Source organism: Lathyrus oleraceus, chromosome 1 (genome assembly GCF_024323335.1).
Source record: "Lathyrus oleraceus cultivar Zhongwan6 chromosome 1, CAAS_Psat_ZW6_1.0, whole genome shotgun sequence".
Classification (NCBI taxonomy): Eukaryota; Viridiplantae; Streptophyta; class Magnoliopsida; order Fabales; family Fabaceae; genus Lathyrus; species Lathyrus oleraceus.
This window is the reverse complement of record NC_066579.1, coordinates 454,743,546-454,763,557: the sequence shown is the minus strand read 5'-3', so window position 1 is coordinate 454,763,557 and position 20,012 is coordinate 454,743,546. Positions and strand designations below refer to the sequence as shown.

The following is a 20,012-nucleotide window of genomic DNA, read 5'->3' as shown; positions in this document are numbered from 1 at the left end:
TCTTGGCAATGCTCAATTGATGAAGTGAAGCTTGTTCTTGGACCTTAAAACCATTATCATGGAACAAGACAAAGAATGATAATTGTCAACTTCAATAGAGGTTTCACTAAAACAAGAACTGAATTTTTATTGGGATGTATGAAGTAAGGATTTAAGGTATCATTTTGATAATCTTTATTAGGAATCGAAGAAACTCCATTGTTATGGTTTAATTGAGCATGACCATTATTGGTGGTCGAAGAACTTTCAACAGACACGGTTGAAGAGAGAAAACAAACTGAATGAAGATCAATGAAAAGGAGGAAAACAAATGGAAATTTGTGAAGAAACACGAGATAATGCAGCGATAATGGTGAATTCGTAGCCACATGTCGATGACACCATATGAAAACTCAAGCCAAGAACACCATAAAAGAATAATAGAGAAAACATAGAATGTAATATCAAGTTATATTTCACAAATCTACCTATCATTATATATGGTGTAATGAGTTAGTTAGGCCTAATAACTAACCTTCTAACCTCCACATAACTAACTTATAAAAGTTAATTATGATCCACTAACTAAAAGTTATATTATGGTTAATTAACTTATCATACAAGTAACCTCTCCAAACTTCTCTCTCGCACATACATACTAGACAAGAATCTCCTCACAATTTTAAGTGACATGTTTATAGGTGTTAAAATGTTGTGGTTAAAACATATTGAGTTTTTAAATGATTTTTTTTTAGTTTAAAAAAAAGTGGGAGTTAAGGGGTAATAAGGAGATTTAGTTGTGTATTTAATGTGAGCATGCGCAAGTGCTTCTACCTCTTTTCCAAATTCTTCTTACTTGCACGCTCACTTTCCTTTCATTCCATTCTTCTTCTGCTCAATCCATCTGTAAGTCTTTTCAAAACTCTGAAATTCATTTGGGGCTTTCTTGAAATTCAAATTTATTATTCTTATTTTGATCTTTCCATAATTTGAATTTTTCTCGCTGTTCATTTTTACACACTTCATTTGCCATGGAATTTCAAAATTCTAAACCAATTGAATCCTTTTGTCTCGTTTTTATCTTAAAAAGTATGAATTTATCGTCGTCTAGGTTTTCAAAATTGGTCTGCAATTGCGATTAGGGCGAAAAGATAATATTTTTTATGTTTATGCAACCTTAATTGCAGCTGCATCACTCCTATTTGACTTCAATTTTACTTTTATTTTGGGGAATTTCAGTTTCTATTGCAATTTTTATCATTATTATTATTTGCAGAAATGAATTTTCTTTGGTATGATTATGATATGATATAACCCTTTTTCAGGAAAATTGGTTGAGGGTATAACATCTGTGTGAAGCTCTAAGTAATCAGCATGCGTTGGTTGGGTCTTTTAGTTGATATGTTTCGCCAAGTTGTAAGCTTGAACTTATACTGTAAAGTTATTCTCTAGATTATCATTCTTTTGGTGTGTGTGCATTGCATTTAGATTGATTGAGTAGAGTGTGGTGAGGATCAAAGGAAGTTATGGTAGGCCAAGCAGCTGGTAAAACAACGTTTCGGGCATTAAAACATTGGAATGGCATTGAAGGTGAACCAGCGATTATTGTTAGAGTCATAGCGTGCTTTCAACCCTTACACGATTGTCAGGTCAGAAAATGCGCTGATAATTCTTAGTTTTTTTATTTATTTTTGACATGATATTAAGCTAGCTGTTTGATGAAAGTTTTGTTCAGTTTTCTCATGATTTAATGAGCTTATCGATTATGAATATTATGTTCGAACTTTTTGCAGGCTGATTACTTCCGTCAATTGCTTAAGCCGGTCACGTAATTGTTCTTTTATCTTAAAGCTGGAATTTGTAGTTTTCTTTTTCTGTCATTTGTTTTGAAGAGAAGCAGCAAGTTATTGAAGGCCCCGTATCAAAGAACCAAACGAGTGGTTCTATTGTTCTTTGGGACTTTTTTCGGGTTCGATGGTTAAGGCTCATGAATCTTGGCCTTTCCCAGAGCATGTGGCTTGGCCATCTCTTTATTTGAATGGCGCCAACACATTGCCGGATCCTAGTTTTTGTGGTCATTCAGCATATCTGAATCCCGCTCTCAGTGCATTTCCAGGGTTCACAGCTCTTGCTACTCCAAGCCTGCAGACTGATCAGACCAATGAAGTGCGAGGGTTCGTTCGGGATCCTAAAACAGAACCGTGTTTGAAAGAAAGAAATAATTATGGAGCTATGCAAAGCCCAAATCCTGCATCTTTGCAGAAGAAATTTATTATATTTGACCGGTCTGGTAATAAGACAAGGTTGTTTTATAGTCCTGTCTTCCCACTTAATCAGAGTCCAATTGATACTATTACGCAATTCGCTCAAGCTTATGATGTTGATCAGGATGGACGGGCAACTAATTTTTGTCAAAAACATTTGCCAAAATACAGTTTGCCAGATGAGTCTGATCAGGATCATGTAGTTAACGAAGAAAGTGAAATGCGTGAAAACACAGAAGAAATCAATGCATTACTTTATTCTGATGATGATGAGGATGATGACGATGAAGACGACGAGGTAACAAGTACATACCATTCTCCATTGAGTAAAAAACCATTTGAGGACATAAAGGAGGATGTTGCTAGCTCTGATTGGCCAAGCAAACGGCATAAGCTAATTGACGGTGGGTATGCAAGATTACCTCCGCCTCTGGACAGTGCTAGTTCAGTAAGACTAAACGAACCATCTGAGTGTGTCAGCGATGCCGAATCCAAATATTCTGGCAGGCAAATGTATTTTACCAGGAAAACCGAAGAGGATAATTCATCCTTTGGTGATATTCAATTGAGAAAGGCTAAAATCTACGAATCATTGAGAATTCTCGAGAACTTAACTCCCGGAGCAAAAGGAAAGCATCCGCTGTTAGTCATTGATGAAACTATCGATTACTTAAAATCTTTGATGTCTCAAACTGGTATGCTTGGGGTAAAAAATCACTAAAGAATAAGTATGAATGATGGAAAAGGCATTCTTTGTTACGTTCTTAACTTTGTTGCATGGTAATTCTGAACACGGCATGCTTTCTACTGTTATTCTCATTCTCAAGGTATATTTATGGTTTAACAATAAAGGGGCAAGTAAAAGCAACTACTATATACAGTAGTACTGCAAGTACTGCAATTTGCCACTGTAAAATGTAAATGAAAAATGTGATTTGGGTTTCAATTTGTTGACCAAAAGTTTGTATCTTTAAGCTTTTGGAGATAAAGGGTCACAGATAGAATTGACAGGAGCATGATTAGTGGATGGTTGTGCTGTAAATGATGACATTTTCCTTAAGAAATGTTGAATTTGTGTGTGATTATATGCATGCGCGTTTGGTAACTTTGGGACCCACTTTCCACCTTGTCCTTTTGATTATGCTTTTGTGATATCATATGAGATATTGGAGTGAGTAGAGTCTAAAGTGGGAGAAGAAAGTTTCTGATGTTGGGGAGCGTGGTGTTTGATTTCATCATGAATTGATGGGACCCTTTTGGTTTTGGTGGGTGGAATGAATGGCAACAATTCCATTTTCTACGTTGTCATTGAGAGGTGTGTGTGTCTTGTGTTTGTTGAGTATTCCATTTAAGGTTTCATTTTCATGATGCAATTATGTATTTATGTGTCGGTTTATTGAGAATGAGTCAATTGTTTGGACAGTGGTCTTTTAAGGTTTCAGTGTATTTTGGTGTACTATGAGCACGTATGTTAAAAAATCTAATTATTAAAATGTTGGTTTAAAAATCATGTAATTAATTATTTAAGAATTTCAAATACACAATTTATACTTTTGTTTTTTTAACATGTTTATTTAAATGACAAGTTAATAAAACTATTTTTTTTCCTTTCAAAAAGTATAATAACAAAATTCACAAATACGCGAGTGTTTGGTTATGTGGTAATTAGTGAGTTGATTATATAAAATTTATTCCGATTGTAAATATATTAAATATAAAGTGATATAAAAGTGAGTTGAATAATAAATGTGTAAAAATCTAAACTCAAAATTTTTAAATCATAGGTAAAAAAAATTGTCTCTTATGCCTACAAAAAAAGTTCTATTGGGTCTTTTCACTTATAAAGTGTTCAACATTTACTTTTTCATCTGATGTGAGACTCATACTCACACTTGATATACCAACAATCTCCCTCTCAAGTGTGAGTCCATCTATTCTTATGGGTATGCTCTCCTTCAAATGGAAGCTTTTTTATCCATATCTACTAGCATGGTTGTTGGATAGCCTCAATAGAACCCGTCGTCTGAACACCCTTGTCAAGAAGACTTTCGATACTAGGAGCCCTAGTCGAACCAGGCTCTGATAACATTGTTGGGTCATGAGGGGGTCCGAGAATCCTCACATTAGACTCTCAACATTCACTTAAAATGAGTTAAACACCACATATTGACCAAAAATCTGAAGACATTATGTTTATGGGTATTCTCACTTATAAAGTGTTTAAAATCCACTTTTGAGACTCATATTCACACTTGATATACCAACAATCTCCCCCTCAAGTGCGAGTCCGTCCATTCTCCCCCAAATGAAGGTTTTCTCAACCATATTTACTTGCATCGTCGTTGGATAACCTCAACGGAACACGCCACCTGAACACCCTTGTTAAGAAGAGTTTCGATACAAGGAACCATAGTCGGACTAGGCTTTGATACCACTATTAGTTCATGATTTTTGGGTTCAACATAAGGGATAATTTTACGTTGGGGTATTTCCTTTATAAGCACCACACATTATGAGAGACACACCACATACTTACCTAAAACCTTAAGGCAATGGTGGTATGAGTCACCTCTCTTATAAATCCAAAATTTACTCCATTCATAGTCGATGTGGGACTTTAGCACAAACTCAACAATCTTTTCTCAATACTCCCCCACGTGTGAATTTATCCATTCTTATGGGCATATTCCCCCTCAAATGGAAGCTTTTTTCATCAATATCTACTTGCGCCACCATTGGATGGCCTCAACAGAACATGTCGCCTGAACACCGTTGTTAGGAAGACTTTCGATACAAGGAGTCCTAGTTGAACTAGGATCTGATACCATTGTTGGATCCTGAGGGCGTCAAAGGATAATCATACTAGGCTTTCAACATTCAATTGAAATTAGTTGGATACCACATATTGACCCAAAACCTTAAGGCCTTGGATTTATGGCTTTTTTCACTTATAAAGTATTTTTTTTACACAACTCACTTATAAAGCGTTTAACATCCAGTTTTCAATCCAATTATGGGTCCCACATTAGAGGGGAAAATGATTGTTGAACACTTTTTCAATAGGACATGCCTCCTACCCACCACCATGTGGGGAGGACTTTTGATATAATGAAGTCAATCCCTCACTGAAACCAACAACTTATGGTACCGAAAGTCCTCCCCACATGGTGGTGTGTATGAGGCATGTCCCGTTGAAAATATGTTTAACATTCACTTTTTTATCTTATGTAGGACTCATACTCACACTTGATATACCAACAATCTCTTCCTCAAGTGTGATTCCATCCATTCGTATGGGTATGCTCCCCCTCAAATGGAATATTTTACTGGACTAGATCCCGTTGTTTTTATTCTCTAACTTTGAGGAAAGTTTTCCACGTTAAAAATTCGGTATTCTTGCTATTTCATTATTTTTGTTATTATTATTGTGCTCTGAAACTGGTTTTGCTGGTTGTCTATTTAAATTGCACAAGTTTGAGAAAGTATTCTACTTGAGAAAAACATTATGATTATTTGATAATTTTCCGACTAAGTGGTATAAGAGCCTGGATGGCTCGGTGGGGGAGTGGAAGTGGATCCTAATGTTGTTCAAGACTAGTGATGCGGGTGACTCACACTTATAGAGGAGATTGTTGGGTTTCAACTGTGAAAGTGCTAAAGTCTCACACCGACTAGGAATGGATGAAATGTGAATTTATAAGAGGGGGTAGCCCATACCCCCATTGCCTTAAGGTTTTGGATGAATATGTGGTGTCAAAGTGTCTTGGATCCTGAACATTTGTCCCATTGTCACTTCAGGCGCTCCCAGGACTCCCCAACATTAATCAATGATAGTCATACATATGATTTTTTCATTGGGATGAGTTTGCGTAAAGGAGATCATTTATCTATGTTCTTATTCATGATAAAAATAAACATATTGAATGTTATGCTAAAGACATCAGTTGAAGTCGATTTGTACAAGTCATAACACGTAGGAGAGAATTGTATTTTTATTATAGTACATGGAAGATATATTTTCATGACCGACAACCATCGTGGAAGGTCATTATAAGAAGTCTCCCAATTTCCGTAGATAGAATTAATTGCATTGTTCTATGCGATCCATGTTTTTTTGTATGAGATAATATACTTGTATTTCTCATTAATATGGGCGATAATAATCTTTACTTTAATTGAAGCATCATGATTAACAAGTTTGATGATGTGAAAAATCATGTCTGAATCAAGCTTTTGATGATCTTGAGACACAAAGGACGACATGCAAGTGTGAGGGGCAGCCAAAATACTAATCACCCATTTTGAATTCTTCTTTCTTAATGAGACCCTACATTTGAATTTGCAATATGAAATTTTACATTTAACCACACATCGTTCATCATTTGATTTATAAACCTAGCAATCAAGAGGATTTTTGACGTGCCATTGTTGAATGACGAGTACACATTCTTCTTTGTTTTCAAACTCCATTTCAATATCTAAAACCATACCTATTGTGTGATATAGTTCCAAAAAATAAAGGAAGCTTCAACAACTTCCAAGCATTATCATCACCAAATAAATCGACATATTTGACTAAATCATCTTCACTGTCTTTACTGGCTTTATCTGGTGGAATGATTTTTTCATTATTTTGTTATGGTCCTTCTTGACTAAGTAAGTGGTGTATTAAAAAGGGTGTTGATGAAGATAAAGGTTGAAGATTTTCATACTGGTGCGCTTGTGATAACCGTGTGAGATAAACTTGTTGCAGCGAATGCATGTCTTTATAAAAAAGACATATAACTAAATTATGTACAAATGATTAAATGTTGTGTGACACTGAAATTCGTCATCTTCAATTTTTGATGTGGGGTAAAAGACCTTATTAACGAATCCATTGCTTAATGAATGTCGATGAAACAATTCTGAGACACGACAATGTAATTTTTTTTCTATCTGATCCTTCAAATGTCTAAAATCAGATTCACAATGAATATTGAATATTTTTGTATCAGTGTTTTGAAAAGAAAATCCAACAATACTATCGTTGAAGAGGATTCCATTATAATGAATGTTAGCCATTATATTTTTCCCTACCATTGGAAAAATGTTAAGTAAAATGTATCAGCTGAATGGTAATATACATGTATTTGAATAGATGAATTCATAATAATTCCAATTTCCTGTGGAGAATGTTTCATGAAGACATTCATCCATTGAATTTGGAAATGTTCCTTGAGGACCTACGTCAATTGGGTGTAAGTTGTGCAAGTGGAAATTAAATTTCATGAAGACCTTTGTCCATTGGGCCTGATGCTTTGTAATGGTCAAAGCAAACCGCACCACACAAGTGTTGTTTCTACAATGTTAATTTTCTACCTTACAAGATTAAGAATGCACAAAAAGAGATCAACATCGAAGTTTCCTTCCAAATTAAAAGCTAGTGAAAAAAAGGAAAGTCGACTACTTGTACTCAATCTCAAGAAATCTCAGCTAATAAGTTTTAAGCCAACATTTTCCATTATTCACTTTCCTTCTTACGAGAGTATGTGTACATTAGTTATTTTCTAGAATTTGCATTGTTTCTAATTTGAGTCTATTGATATGATAAATACACATTGAGGTTGTTGTTTGTGAAAACTCCGAGCCTTTTTAAGCCATCTTGTTTTAACAAGATTATATCATTTTCCAACCAATTTGAGCCTTAACCATTCTTTCAGTAACATAACATTTATTACATAGTCATTTGACTTGAAAGATTAATTCTTTCGACCCTCTTTGAAGTTAGGTAGAAATAAGTGTTTTACTTGTCTGATGCAAAAGAATAAGTTTGTGTTGCTCTTGGAAGTTACCATCGAATAAGTTATGGGTTGGGATACTAGAGAAATTGGTCAAAAGAAAAAAAAACAACAAGGAGTTAAAAATAGCTTCTTCAAAAAAAGTTTTTTTTGTGAAAAAGAATAGGACCAACAATATGCATTCTCTAGTACCAAGTGAATAAGAAAAAAGTTATATGATAGAAATGAGGTAACATAAGAAAAACTAGGTACCTAACTCCAAAGGTTTAAGCCTAATATCATAAATTATTCTATCATGACATAAGTCACATTACAATCTTAAAAAGACCTCAAAGGTGTGTGTTTAAATATGACTTTGATTGATTTAGTTAGAAACTTTACAAACTCATTATTAAACACTTTTGTATGTTGATTGTGTGATTACCTTATCAAATTAGTGAGTATATGTGATACGAGAGATAGGTTGAGTACTTGTATGTTCGGAAGAACTTTTCCAAGTTGATTAGATTGAAGCAGAGAACAAAACTGTTGATCAGAAAAATAAAGGTGACTTTCATTAGTAAGGGTAATTATTTTAATTCTGATGAAATGTTCGTGTGCGTATAAGTTAATTGAGGACAAGCAACAAAGTAAGTTTGAGGTTGTGATGACAATCATCATTACTTGATTTTTAATAGAAAATTAGGATGAAAGCATTCAATTAATGAGCAAAAGTCACACAAAGTGTGAAGAATGGAGCAAAAAGTAGAAAGAGTGGAAAGTATAAGAGTTAGAAAAATTATGAAGAAAAAGAGAAGAAAGAATGGAGCCAAAGTGTGCGATGCATATTATCCTGGTGCGATACATATCTCATTGTGGCACGATATATAAACCATCGGGGCACGATGTTGTGTCACTCTGACATGCAGTAATTGCTATAAATAAGGTTTTTTTACTACTTTTTTTGGGGTTCCAAATTTGATAGAGAAAGTGACGGCTTGAGATACCAAAGTGATAATTTTGAGTGTTTTGGAAGCCATTGAAGGCCTTTTATATTTATTGATTTTGATGTTCTCTCCATCTAAATTCATGATAATTGTTATATGCACTATGAGTAGGTAAATTCTCTAGATTAGGTCTTTTTAGACAAACCTTCTTGCATTTGTTGAATCATATGGTTGTTTGATGTTAATTGAATTATTTTATGTAATTGTTATTATTTAATTGTTCTTGATCTTAATGCTTTTTATGTATTGACAAATGCATGAATTGATATCAGATGAGTAGGGATTTTTGATCGTTAGTCTATCGATCCGATCTAGGGCAATTATTCAACTTAGTAATAATTAGGAATAGGTAACTATAAGTTGTGACTTTTGAATTAACGAACTTAGAACACATAATTTAACTATGAATTTTTCTAAGGAATTATGGAATTATTGTGTAAATTAGCGATATGTATACCAAGGAACTAGGTGTTCTGACCGTGTTAATTCGCCGTAATACTTTAATATATTATAACTTTGATTAATGCACAATTAAACAACAAGTATGAGTAGGAGAGTTAGAGAAGATCTAATCACCTTTAGTAATTGAATTCCAATTCGTTAATTTTCTCGTTTTTATCCTAGAACTGAATAACTCTGAGAACCTCCCATATTATTTATTTTAATTTGCACATAATTACTTTGTTAAAATTCTCAATCCATATAGAGATAAATTTTATTTATTATTTCGACGAGACTAATACACTTACTACAATTGTCATCAAATATATAGGTCCACGTGCAAAGTCATTTAAGTAAGAGTATAAAGTATGAGGGGATATTCATTTTTGCTTCAAGTTTGGGGATACATGTATGACATCAATTATCCCTGTCAGTCAAGCACTACCAACTCATCCATATGCTTTAAGGTGATTTAAAATTTTCAAATGAACTATATGACATGCATATTGACCTTTAACATCTAAATTGAATAAATTTCTTTTTCTTTTTATGCAATACGATACTGCAAAAGTATGAATTATGAAAATAACCTTTGTCACCATCTATATGAATATCGAGTTGCAATAGTTCACACGGAGACAAAAATGTAATATTTTCCTCTTTAATATTTTATCTTTATTTTTTTGGAATTTTTTGTTCTTATACTAACAACAAATTTATTTAGTGTATCAATTTAGATTGAGGCCTTATCTTTATTATCATCCATGTGACTATGAAGATAGCTTGATTTGGAGTGCGACCATATCTTTGATCTGCTTCTATATTACTGAAATGCATTAGACATATGGGGTCAAAGTCTAATTTGGCTTCCAACAACAAATACCATATCCACCAAGATGTCTTAAAGAGTGTCATGAAATGACCATAATCAAGTCATGGAAACAAAACTATGTCGAGTTGAACAAAGAGGAGCAACGTGACTAGAAGAGAATGTGTCATTTGATCTCGAAAGGCACATTAATGGGTTGAGGTAAATCAAAGACTATAATATATGGCTTGATTTAACTCAATTACATTTACCTATGTCTCTGACACCTAATTTTTAAATGAACTCTATCATCGATGCTCTACTCCACCCATTATCATGTCCCCTCATCCCCTCAAGAAGAAACTGAAGGCTACCTAACACAATTTCTATCTCAACCTACTTCTTCAACAACCCATATCCAAATATATACTTTCAATCAACCCAAACTTAACAATATTATGACCACAAAATTCCACAAATACCAACACACTCCAATAATCACAACCATACCACTGCACTCAAACCACACAACAACAAACTTTTTATACCAACCACTTTCAACAACAAACTCCTTACACCACAAAACCTTAAATAAACTCCCATTACCAACCACCACAACAACAAATCTCATTTTACCACCCATTCGATACACTTCAATCCCTTAACCAAACTTTGATAACTCAAACCCCCAACAACACAACTTTAACCCTTCATTCTCTTAATACCTCACAACTCCCACACACAGCGACCGTTACATCCATTCAATTGGTCTCACTTACCCAAACACTAACACACAACCAACTCAATCTCAAAACACTTTTGCATCGATAGATGATGATGTCTTAGATTTTGATTTTGAGGGAAAAAGAAAAAAACAAGTCAGTGTAGAGCATTTATGGCATTATTTTTAAATGCATGGCCTTTGGCTAAAAAATCCCCCATACGACCAAAGGTGGAGAATATATTTGTCATACTCATTAATAAAGCTTTGATTTAACAAAAAGGAAATAAGTGGTTTTCATTTTTGTTGTGGCATGGACGCTTCAAACTGAAAGTAGTGGTGCTAGTAAAAAGCTTTTTGAAGAGGAAAAAAAGTGTGATATTTTGAAAGTAAACTAGATTAAGTTTTGATTTGCAAAATTCAAATGTTGCTTTGTTATTCTATCTATGTAACTAAATAATATTTCTTTATTTTTTACCACTAAGGTTCTGTTTCGTAAAACATTTTTTGAGTTTATATTTTATAATTTGTAGTTTATAAATTTATATAACATTAAAATACTTGTTTGATAATATTTTGTTTATCACAAATTTATAGTTTATTTTATTAGTTTATAGTTTATTTTATAGGTATTATTTTAAATAACATATTTATATTTATATATATTTTTTAATTTTTATCTTTATTATTTTAACTAAAATCTATTATTATTTTTTATAATTTATTTTAATTTAAATAAAATAATTATATATTAAATATTTTTTGTTATTTTAATTTATCAATAATTGAACCGTTAATTTTACTAAACACGTCAATTAGTTATCCATGGTTATTTTTAACAAATAAAATCTAAGAATATATAGGACTTCTATAGAAAACTTGACACAAGACTATTATTAAGACATAATATTAACACAAAATATTTATGCTTATAAATACTATCCAATGCTTTAACTTCATGCAATTTTTGTTTATGGAGTTGTAAGTAAAAGTAATTTAATTATTTCACCCTATAAAATAATACAAATATATGTTCATACTTCTTTCGTATTATATTACAAGCAATTTTTTTATTTATAAATAAGCAGAAAAAAACATTAAGTTTTGTGTGAATGATATTTGTGGATGTTGAATTAAAAACTAAATTTTAAATAGAGCTTATTTGAATGATATTTGCTACTAATAAATAATTCTTTATCTTATTATTTAATTTTCTTAATAAAAATCTCATTTATCCTATTTTGCAACATAAATCTCAAATTATTGCACTTTAAAAAAAAAGCTCTCTTTTGCATAGGCTAGTTAAAGCAATATACTCTTTTAATTATAGTTTTGTGTGATTTTTTTTTGCGAAAATCATTTTCTATAAAAAAAATTGCAAAATTTTGACATTAAAAAAAAATTAATATTAAAAAATACAAATTTTATTAATATTTGTCAAAAAAAATTGTAAAAAATAATTTCTGCACGTATATTTAAAAAAAATAAAATATTATTAAAAGATAACATTGATGTGTTATTTATTTAGACTTAATACAAATTTTAGTCCATTAACTTAATTTAATATTTCATTTTAATTATTTAATTAAAAATATTACAAGTTAATCCTTTAAATTCAATTTTATTTTTTCTATTTGGTTTATTCCGTCAATTTCTGATGAAAAAACTTTAAGTTCTGATGACGCGGTGTGACAGTAGGCCATTGGTATATATCACAATTTAAATTGTGGGATTTTTATTTTCGGGTAACTCTTCTGTTTAAACCGTTTATCAGTTTTTAATTATATACTGACTCAAATTTGTATCAATGCTTCCTGTCACACCACATCACCAAAATTTAACATTTTTTTTATTAGAATTGACAAAAAAGATCAAATAGGATAATAAAAATGAAATTAAATTATCAATTTATTATATTTTTTTTAGTTAAGAGACTAAAGTGAAATACTAAATATAATTAAAGAATTTAATGACTAATTATGATTTTATTTTAATGTGATATATGAAAAATTAAGAGCGGCGATAATTGAAATATAAATTTGTGTAAATTTTTTTTTATTTTTTTGTTGAAAATGAAATAATTTAAAATTTAAGTTGGAAATAAAGATAAAATAAAATAATTGTAGGAAAAGTTGGATAATAGTATAAAGATTCACTAATAAGAGCACTCCAACTATGCTTGGGACAAATTTTCAACATTTGATTTGGTTATTTCGAGATAAATAGGATTTAAGAATAAACAACATAAATAAGGAAAAGTGTATATGTCGTGTCCTTAGCAAACATAAGTTGCAATTATGAAGCATTTGACATTGAGATGACCATATAAACTATAGTGACAGATTATGGAAAGTAATCTTCTTGTTAATATCTCATCATTCATTCATAGTGACTCATACCCTACCTCTCTCTATTGTTCTAAATTCTAATCACACTTTTTACCTAAGTGTTTAGCAAATTAAACTAAAAATATGGATAATCGCCTATGTATGGAACATTTATGTGGTTAATATATTGGTAATCGTTTGATTAAGATTATCTGATTTACATTCTAAATTTACTATTTAGATTTTAATCTATATGTAATGTGAAAGTCTCTTTTGTCATGTCACATGACAGCTGAATTATAGGTAGATGTGAGAATAAATCATTTCAACAAATATACTACTTATTTAAATAAATATATTATTTTTATTAAATATTTTATAATGTGTCAAAGACACTAGATATATATAGTGACACCAATGTTTCTAAGAGTTTAAAAATTCTCCGAAGATTCAATCTCCCGATCTTCTTCCTTTATAGTGGTGATCTCGCTCGTCTTCTTTGTCCATAAAATTCAAGTTTTGTGTGAGGGCCTTAGTGTTCCAATCTAGTTGAAACCATATTTGCTTTCAGTTGTCTTGCTATGGTTTAAATTTGTCTCTAATGCTTAGAAATTCGTTATTTTCTCTTCTCCTTCGTCTCAATCTCGCTCGTTTAAGCATTTTCTCCATTTTGCAATCTCTGTTTCTTTTATTTTTTTCTTTCCCATGAAAATTCAAAGGGTTCAAGACAAAGGTAAAATACATAGGTCCCGCATGGAGATAGTTTGTGAGACCAACCTCCTTAATTGAAAATCCCTCCATTTGATTTAGAATGCAAAATCAGCAAAAACTAAAATCAAAACCTACAAAAAGGAAACAATCTTTACAAAAAAAAATCAAAATGATAAAGATCCATATTTTTGTGTGGGGGGAGGCTAATGATGTTCAAGAAGCATACAAAGACAATCAACATGTTATTTTGTTGAAATTTCTATAAATAAAAAAATCAATCCACAAAAATCTCTCAAAACTCTGGTTTGTCTGGAATATGGTATGTCCAGGGCGGAATTAAGCTTGTTGAGATTGAGCCAACCTTGTATCGAATCTACATGGACAACCCTTTAGATGTTAAACACAATCTTAAAAAAATCCATTGACATTTTCAAACTCTTGGCTTGCAGTAAAACCATGAAAACCTAATTGTATACCCCAAGAAGTGGTTTTCAACTTTGCCCCTATTTGGGTGCAAATATGATCCCTAATCTTTATGTCACCAAGGTCCCGATCAAGTGTCATTCTAAACGTATTGGTGAAAAATAGAGCTCCCCGCTCATCTTATGCGGCTATAGCAACATCTAAATCCATGTGAGACTTGATAGAGGAAGAAAGACAGATAGCCCCCTCATCAAATTAAGGTTACTGGAATTCCCATATATTCTTCAAAAGATCATTCACTAATTCCCTTAGTAGAAACACTAAGTACAACAAAATTGGGGTTGAGACTAGTAACTTCTACATGATCGACATTTGGGACATCTAAATTTTCATATATTTTTGATAATGGAAAATCTCAATCATCAAGTCCATTCATTATGTGAGTTACTATTGATGTAGTAGGAGTTTGGGATTGAGGACGGTGTTATGCCTCTTTAGTTGCTTGTTGTTCGAGTCAATAGTTGGAGTCACTCTGATACGTAACACGAGGGAAATAAGGTGTTCTTTATTTGTTTATGTTGCGTATCTTTTCCTTTGATTTCATTTCATGATGAACCATTTTTCAAACTAATATCGTTGTTAAGGCTTTTATGCCAACCACTTCCTAATTTTCTGCTGCTTACAAAATGAGTTGTTTTTAATTATATGGTTCAAGTGTGAGTTATTTGTATGTTGAGTGACATCCTAATTGATGGATTATGTTTTATTTAATTATTTCTTGAGTCGGGAAGTAGGGTGTTATATAATGGTATTATAGCAGGTCGGTCCATCCGGTCAGATTTTCGTAATGTTGATTGTTCCCTAGTACGCAACATGTGTGTGAAACACTGTTGATACTCGTTTATTTTTCTAACCACTTTCCTGTATAAGCAGGATTAAAACAAGTGGCGGAGAAGCTTCTGCTTCTCTAAGAGGTTTCAAGTGTGGAGGATTGGTTCAGCTTGCTGTTGATTGAGAGGGTGCAGATTATTGGATGAGTTAGTGTTGTTTCTCGAGTTTGTTGAAGAGAAAGATTTGAAGTTTGTATCTGTGGAGTGTGTAAAAAGGGTGAATTTGGAGGTGTCTGCTATGAGTGGTTGTATGATCATTGATACCTCAACTAGTGATTTGGTGACTACTTATTTGTTGTCTTTAAATTGTCCGGTGACAATTTTTGGGCAAGATTTTGGGATGGACTTAGTGTGTTTTCCTCTAAGTCATCTTGACGTTATTCTGGGAATGAATTGGTTGGAGTTCAACCATATGTTTATCAATTGTTTTGATAATTTGGTGCAATTTCTTGATTCCGTAAAGAATGAAGAATCAAGTTTGATGACCGCAAGGCAGGTAGAGATGTCCCTGAGCGATATTGCTCAAGTGTTTATTGTGCTCGCGTCCTTGAGTGGGGGAAGCGAGAGGGTGATTACAGATCTACCTGTGGTGTGTGATTTTCCTGAGGTATTCCCAGGTGGCGTCAGTGATTTTCCGCCAAAGCGTGAGGTGAATATTGTTATAGACTTAGTACATGGTACTAGTCTTGTGTCGATGGTTCCTTATAGGATGTATGCTTCGGAGCAGGCTGAGCTAAAGGAACAATTAAAAGATCTTATTGAGAAGAAATTTGTTCGACCAAGTGTTTCACTGTGGGGAACATCGGTGTTGTTAGTGAAGAAGAAAAATGGTAGCATGAGGTTATGTATGGATTATCTACAACTGAATAAAGTGACAAACAAGAACAAGTATCCACTTCTGAGGATTGAGGATTTGATGGATTAATTGGTTGGTGCTTGCGTGTTTAGCAAGACCGATTTACAGCCGGGTTATCATCAGATTCGTGTGAAACTAAAACATATTTTGAAGACAGGGTTCAAAATGAGGTATGGTGATTATGAGTATTCTTTTATGTCGTTTGAAGTGTCTAATGCGTCTGGAGTGTTCATAGAGTACATGAATATAATATTATGTCCGAATTTGGATCAGTTTGTAGTTGTGTTCATCAACGGAATTTTGATATATTTAAAATTTGATGAAGAGACTGTGGAGCATCTGAGAGTTGTGTTGTAGACTTTAAAGGATAAAAAGGTGTATGCGAAGTTGTCTAAGTGTGAGTTCTGGTTGAAAGAGGTGAGTTTCCTTGGTCGTGTGATTTCTAGTGGTGGTATTACGGTTGATCCATCAAGGATCGATGTTGTGTTGCAATGGGAGACTCTGAAGTCTGTTACTGAGATGAGAAGTTTTCTTATTTTGGCTGGTTACTACAAAAGATTCATTGAAGGTTTTTTGAAGTTTCCATGCCTTTGACCTAGTTGACTCGAAAGGGCCAAGCTTGTGTGTGGAGTGTTAAGTGTGAAAAGAGTTTTCAAGAACTCAAGAAGAGGTTGACGCTTTCTCCAGTTTTGGTTTTACCAAGTCCAAATGAATCCTTGTTGTGTATTGTGATGCTTTTAATATGGGCCTAGGTATGCAGATTGGCCAGTTTGTAACGTATGCTTCTAGGCAATTAAGGGTCCATGGGAGTAATTATCCTACACATGATCTGGATTTGGCAGCAGTGGTGTTCATGTTGAAAATTTGGAGGCATTATTTGTTTGGTTCCATATTCGAGGTGTTTAGTGGTCACAAGAGTTTGAAGTATTTGTTCAATCAGAAGGAATTGAATATGAGGTAGGGAAGATGGCTCGAATTCCTAAAAGATTATGATTTTGATTTGAGTTACCATCCTGGTAAGGACAATGTCATAGTTGATACGTTGAGTAAAAAGTCATTGCATATGTCGATGCTTATGGTTCGAGAGTTAGAGTTGATCAAACAATTCAGAAATATGCGTTTGGTATGCGAAGAAACTCCTAATAGTGTGAGGTTGGGTATGTTGAAGCTGACTAGTGGTATTATTGAAGAGATTAAAGAAGGTCAGAAAATGGATTATGGATTGGTTGATCGTCTTGTATTAATCAATCAAGGAAAGGGAGGCGACTTCAAAATCGACAAAAATGGTGTGATGAGGTTCATAGACAGGGTTTATGTACCATATCTGTCAGAGCTTAAGAAGAGTAGTCTTGAGGAATGTCATATGAGTGGTGTGAGTATTCATCTCGATGCCACAAAGATGTATCAAGACTTAAATAAAATGTTTTGGTGGCCAAGAATGAAGAAGGGGGTAGCTGAATTCGTTTATGCTTGTCTAACTTATCAGAAGTCGAAGATTAAACATCAAAAGTCGTTGGGTCTAATGCCACCGTTGAGTATTCCTAAGTGGAAGTGGGACAACATTTCCATGGATTTTATGACAAGATTTCCAAAGACGACGAAGGGATCTGATTCCATTTATGATATCTATTGTATTGAGTGGTTATGTATAGTTAGAGTGAGGTTGTACTGCATGTTTATATGACATTCATCATATGTGTTATTGTTGTAAAAGAGGCATGTTTGTTAGTTCTGAGTGGGGACTAATAACTTGTCTCAATCCTTGAGTAGGGGCTTGGAGCTCAGAGTAGGGGCTCAGGGTTTGCATAGACTGGGTCCCGATTCGTATGAAGAAAAAAACGTTGAGTCGGTACCGCATGCATATAGAGTTGAGTTGCGAGTCTGGTTCATAATGGGGACTGTGACAAGCAATGATGGATGCATTGTTGCATTATGTTGCATAATTGTGATTGAATGATTGTGAAGCGAGTGAGATGTGAATACATGATATTGGTGTGTTTTCTGATTGTGTGGATAATTGTGTAAATGTTTGAATCTACCATAAATGTTTATGCACCGCTTAATATTTGAATATATTCTCACATCTTTTCTGTGTTGTTGCCTCTGTGCTCATTTGAAGTAGAGATAATTAGGTACCTGAGTAGGAGCTTGAGGTTAAGGACAGTAGTGTGCTTCTTTAGTTGCTTATCGGTCGGGTCAATAGTTGGAGTCACTCTGATATGTAATACGAGGGGAATAAGTTGTTCTTTATTTTTTTATGGTGCGTATATTTTCCTTTGATTTTATTTCATGATGAATCACTTTTCAAACTAATATCGTTGTTAAGGCTTTTATGCCAACCACTTTCTAATTTTTTGCTGCTTACAAAATGAGTTATTTTCAATCACGTGGTTCAAGTATGAGTTGTTTGTATGTTGATTGACATCCTACTTGATGGAAGTAGGGTGTTACAGTGAGCGGCTGTCGGTTCCATTAAACTTGCATGTACCTGTCGAGTAATGTATTCCTGGATGTCATAAAAATAATAATTCGGATTAGAAACTGCATTGTTGCACCAAAATGTAATATGATCCAATAATCTTTATATCACTAGGGTCCCGGTCAAGTTCCACTCTAAACGTAGTGGCGAAAAAGAGAGCTTCCCGCTCATCTCAAGCCGCTATAACAACATCTAGATTCGTGTGAGACTTGATAGAGGAAGAAAAACAAATAGTCACCTCCATCAAATTAAGGTTACTAGAATTCCCCTCTCCATATTCTTCAAAAAATTCATCAGTAATTTTCTTAATAGAAACACTACGTACAATAAAATTGGGGTTGAGACTAGTAACTTCTACGGGATCAACATTTGGGACATCTAGATTTTCATATATTTTTGATAATGGAGAATCTCAACCATCAAGTTCATTCATTATGATTTAGGAATACTTTTTATATTTTCCATTATAAAGACAAGAAAGCTAAGCAACAAATGTAAGGAAAAATGGGTTAGAAATGGTACCCGAGTAAAGAAGTCGAGCGAAGAAATAACTAGAAGAAAGAGAAACTTGAAAATGAGGATGAATCATGAACAATGGACCCAAATAGAAAGGATATGTAGAAAAATTAGAGGTCACGAGAATTTATCAAAGAAGAATGGATTTGCGAAGAAATAGTGAGTATCAATTGGAAGAGGGAGCACAAATTATTTGAAAAGACAAGACAACCTTTATATAATGAAGCAAGATGAATGATTTAACAATGCAGAATAACAAAAAACAGGAATACTAAAAATCAACGGTCAGATTTCACCTCAAAAATATAACGATACTTGAGTGCACTCGAGCACTCTACGGGAAAGCGTCACGCCCTAACCTACAAACCTATGACCACGTGTGAAGAAAAATCCGTGAAACGTCTCAATGATGAGACTAACATTTAATGCAGTTGTTCATAAGTCTATTCCACTTATCAATACAAGATTCCGACTAAGGATACACGACCCAATTTATTGAAAAGCTTCTTTGTACATCACACAACAGCAAATTTTGAGGGCAATTGTTCTTGATTGGTCATAGGGTCAATACTGCGTACGTCCAATTGCCTTCCATCATATAAACCACCGTGTTAGCAATAAAAAGTTATGATTCTATTTATAATTCACTCGATCCCTTTTCATTCGTTCATTGACTTTAATGTTAGAGTGTTAACCTTGTAGGTCCATCCGGCACAACCGCATCGTAACCGTCTGCACCACCACATCAAGGACAACCATCAACAATCCTGATCCCCATCAAAAATAAATAAATTACATATCGAATAAAAACATTTTTCAAAGTTTCTATCA

General features: G+C 33.3%; 1 protein-coding gene across 1 annotated transcript; it reads left to right on the top strand.

Moving 5' to 3' along the window:
- The first annotated feature begins 727 nt into the window (after positions 1-727).
- LOC127084310 (transcription factor bHLH143) lies at positions 728-3,684 on the top strand. Its single transcript, XM_051024736.1, has 3 exons — positions 728-885; positions 1,305-1,628; positions 1,773-3,684. The coding sequence occupies exon 3, from the start codon at positions 1,954-1,956 to the stop codon at positions 2,962-2,964; it is 1,011 nt and encodes a 336-aa protein (XP_050880693.1). The 5' UTR covers positions 728-885; positions 1,305-1,628; positions 1,773-1,953; the 3' UTR covers positions 2,965-3,684.
- The last annotated feature ends 16,328 nt before the right edge of the window (positions 3,685-20,012 follow it).